Source organism: Aspergillus foveolatus (genome assembly GCF_047715535.1).
Source record: "Aspergillus foveolatus strain CBS 279.81 unplaced genomic scaffold BDW70scaffold_372, whole genome shotgun sequence".
Lineage (NCBI taxonomy): Eukaryota > Fungi > Ascomycota > Eurotiomycetes > Eurotiales > Aspergillaceae > Aspergillus > Aspergillus foveolatus.
This window is the reverse complement of record NW_027396436.1, coordinates 1-1,174: the sequence shown is the minus strand read 5'-3', so window position 1 is coordinate 1,174 and position 1,174 is coordinate 1. Positions and strand designations below refer to the sequence as shown.

The 1,174-nt window shown below is 36.1% G+C and overlaps 1 protein-coding gene across 1 annotated transcript; it reads left to right on the top strand.

Moving 5' to 3' along the window:
* Window positions 1–306: 306 nt before the first annotated feature.
* Window positions 307–599, top strand: BDW70DRAFT_165380 (uncharacterized protein; the record flags this gene model as incomplete). The annotated part of the gene is made up of 2 exons (XM_073741734.1): window positions 307–324; window positions 384–599. 2 exons carry the CDS (start codon window positions 307–309, stop codon window positions 597–599), a joined length of 234 nt encoding a protein of 77 aa, XP_073590383.1.
* Between the last annotated feature and the right edge of the window lie 575 nt (window positions 600–1,174).

Genomic DNA, 1,174 nt, shown 5'->3' with positions numbered 1-1,174 from the left:
AAGAGGAAGGACTATATCCTCTGGACAGAAATAGCAAATAAGGATTTTGTTATCTGGTAGTTAAAGACAGAGTATAGAAGTAAGATAAAATATAATATCTTTGAGGGTAAACATAATACAGAATATTAGGACTACTTCTACCAGGTTGCTGCTATCTAGAACAGGTCTCCTAAGATAATATACAAGAATTGCAACTATATCCTTGCTTATCCTGCCAACAAATACCAGGGAATATCTACTATAAATAGATATTATTTGCAAGCAGGTATCTGCTGGAAAGGACTGACTTAGTTACAAGATATTAGAATGGCTATCAAGAACAGGGTATAGATAATTAGATCTTGCATCTAAATATTGCTAACCTTATATAACCTCCCTTCTAGGCATGTCCAGTATCTTATAAAGTATTGTTTATGCCACAAGCATGGATAGAAAGGTTAATTACCTTTATTGCTGCCTTGCAACTACCCTTCCAGCTTGTTGAGTATCCTGAATTTCATGCCCTTCTTGAGATAGCCTGGCTTGCTCCCTACTTCCCTGAAATCCCTGCTATAATCATAGTCTACTATTATCTTCAAGAAATTGTAGAAGGGTACTAAAATACTCTTCTACAGAAGCTCCCTGATAGTTCTAAGCTCTCTATTATATTAGATTGCTAGACATTACCCTTTTATCAAGCTTTTATGGCAATAACAGGCTATTTCATTGACCAAGAATGGAATTACCATGAGCTCTTACTTGGCTTTGAACCTTTACATAGCTTATATACAGGGGCCTATCTGAGTACTGTTCTGCTTGACCTTCTTGAGAAATATTAGATTATTAAGAGGGTATTGACTATTACTACTGATAATGCATTAAATAACAGTATATTACTAGGTAGCCTTCAAGAGGCTATTGAATCCCTCAAGCTGCCTAGTAGTATACTACTTATTTGTATACTATGTATTATGCATATTATACAGCTTAGTTTGAAGGAACTTCTTGGTCAGATGGACGCGAATCCGCGAAATAAGAGGGAAGAGATTGAATGGACTGAGGGAGGGTAGAAGGCCTGGCAAGAGAATATACAGATCATGCATACTCTGAATAAGGTCTGTCTTTCTCTATCCTCTTACTCTTTCTCCCTTTCTTTACTAACTAAAAACTATTATCTAGGTTCAGAAGATAGCAG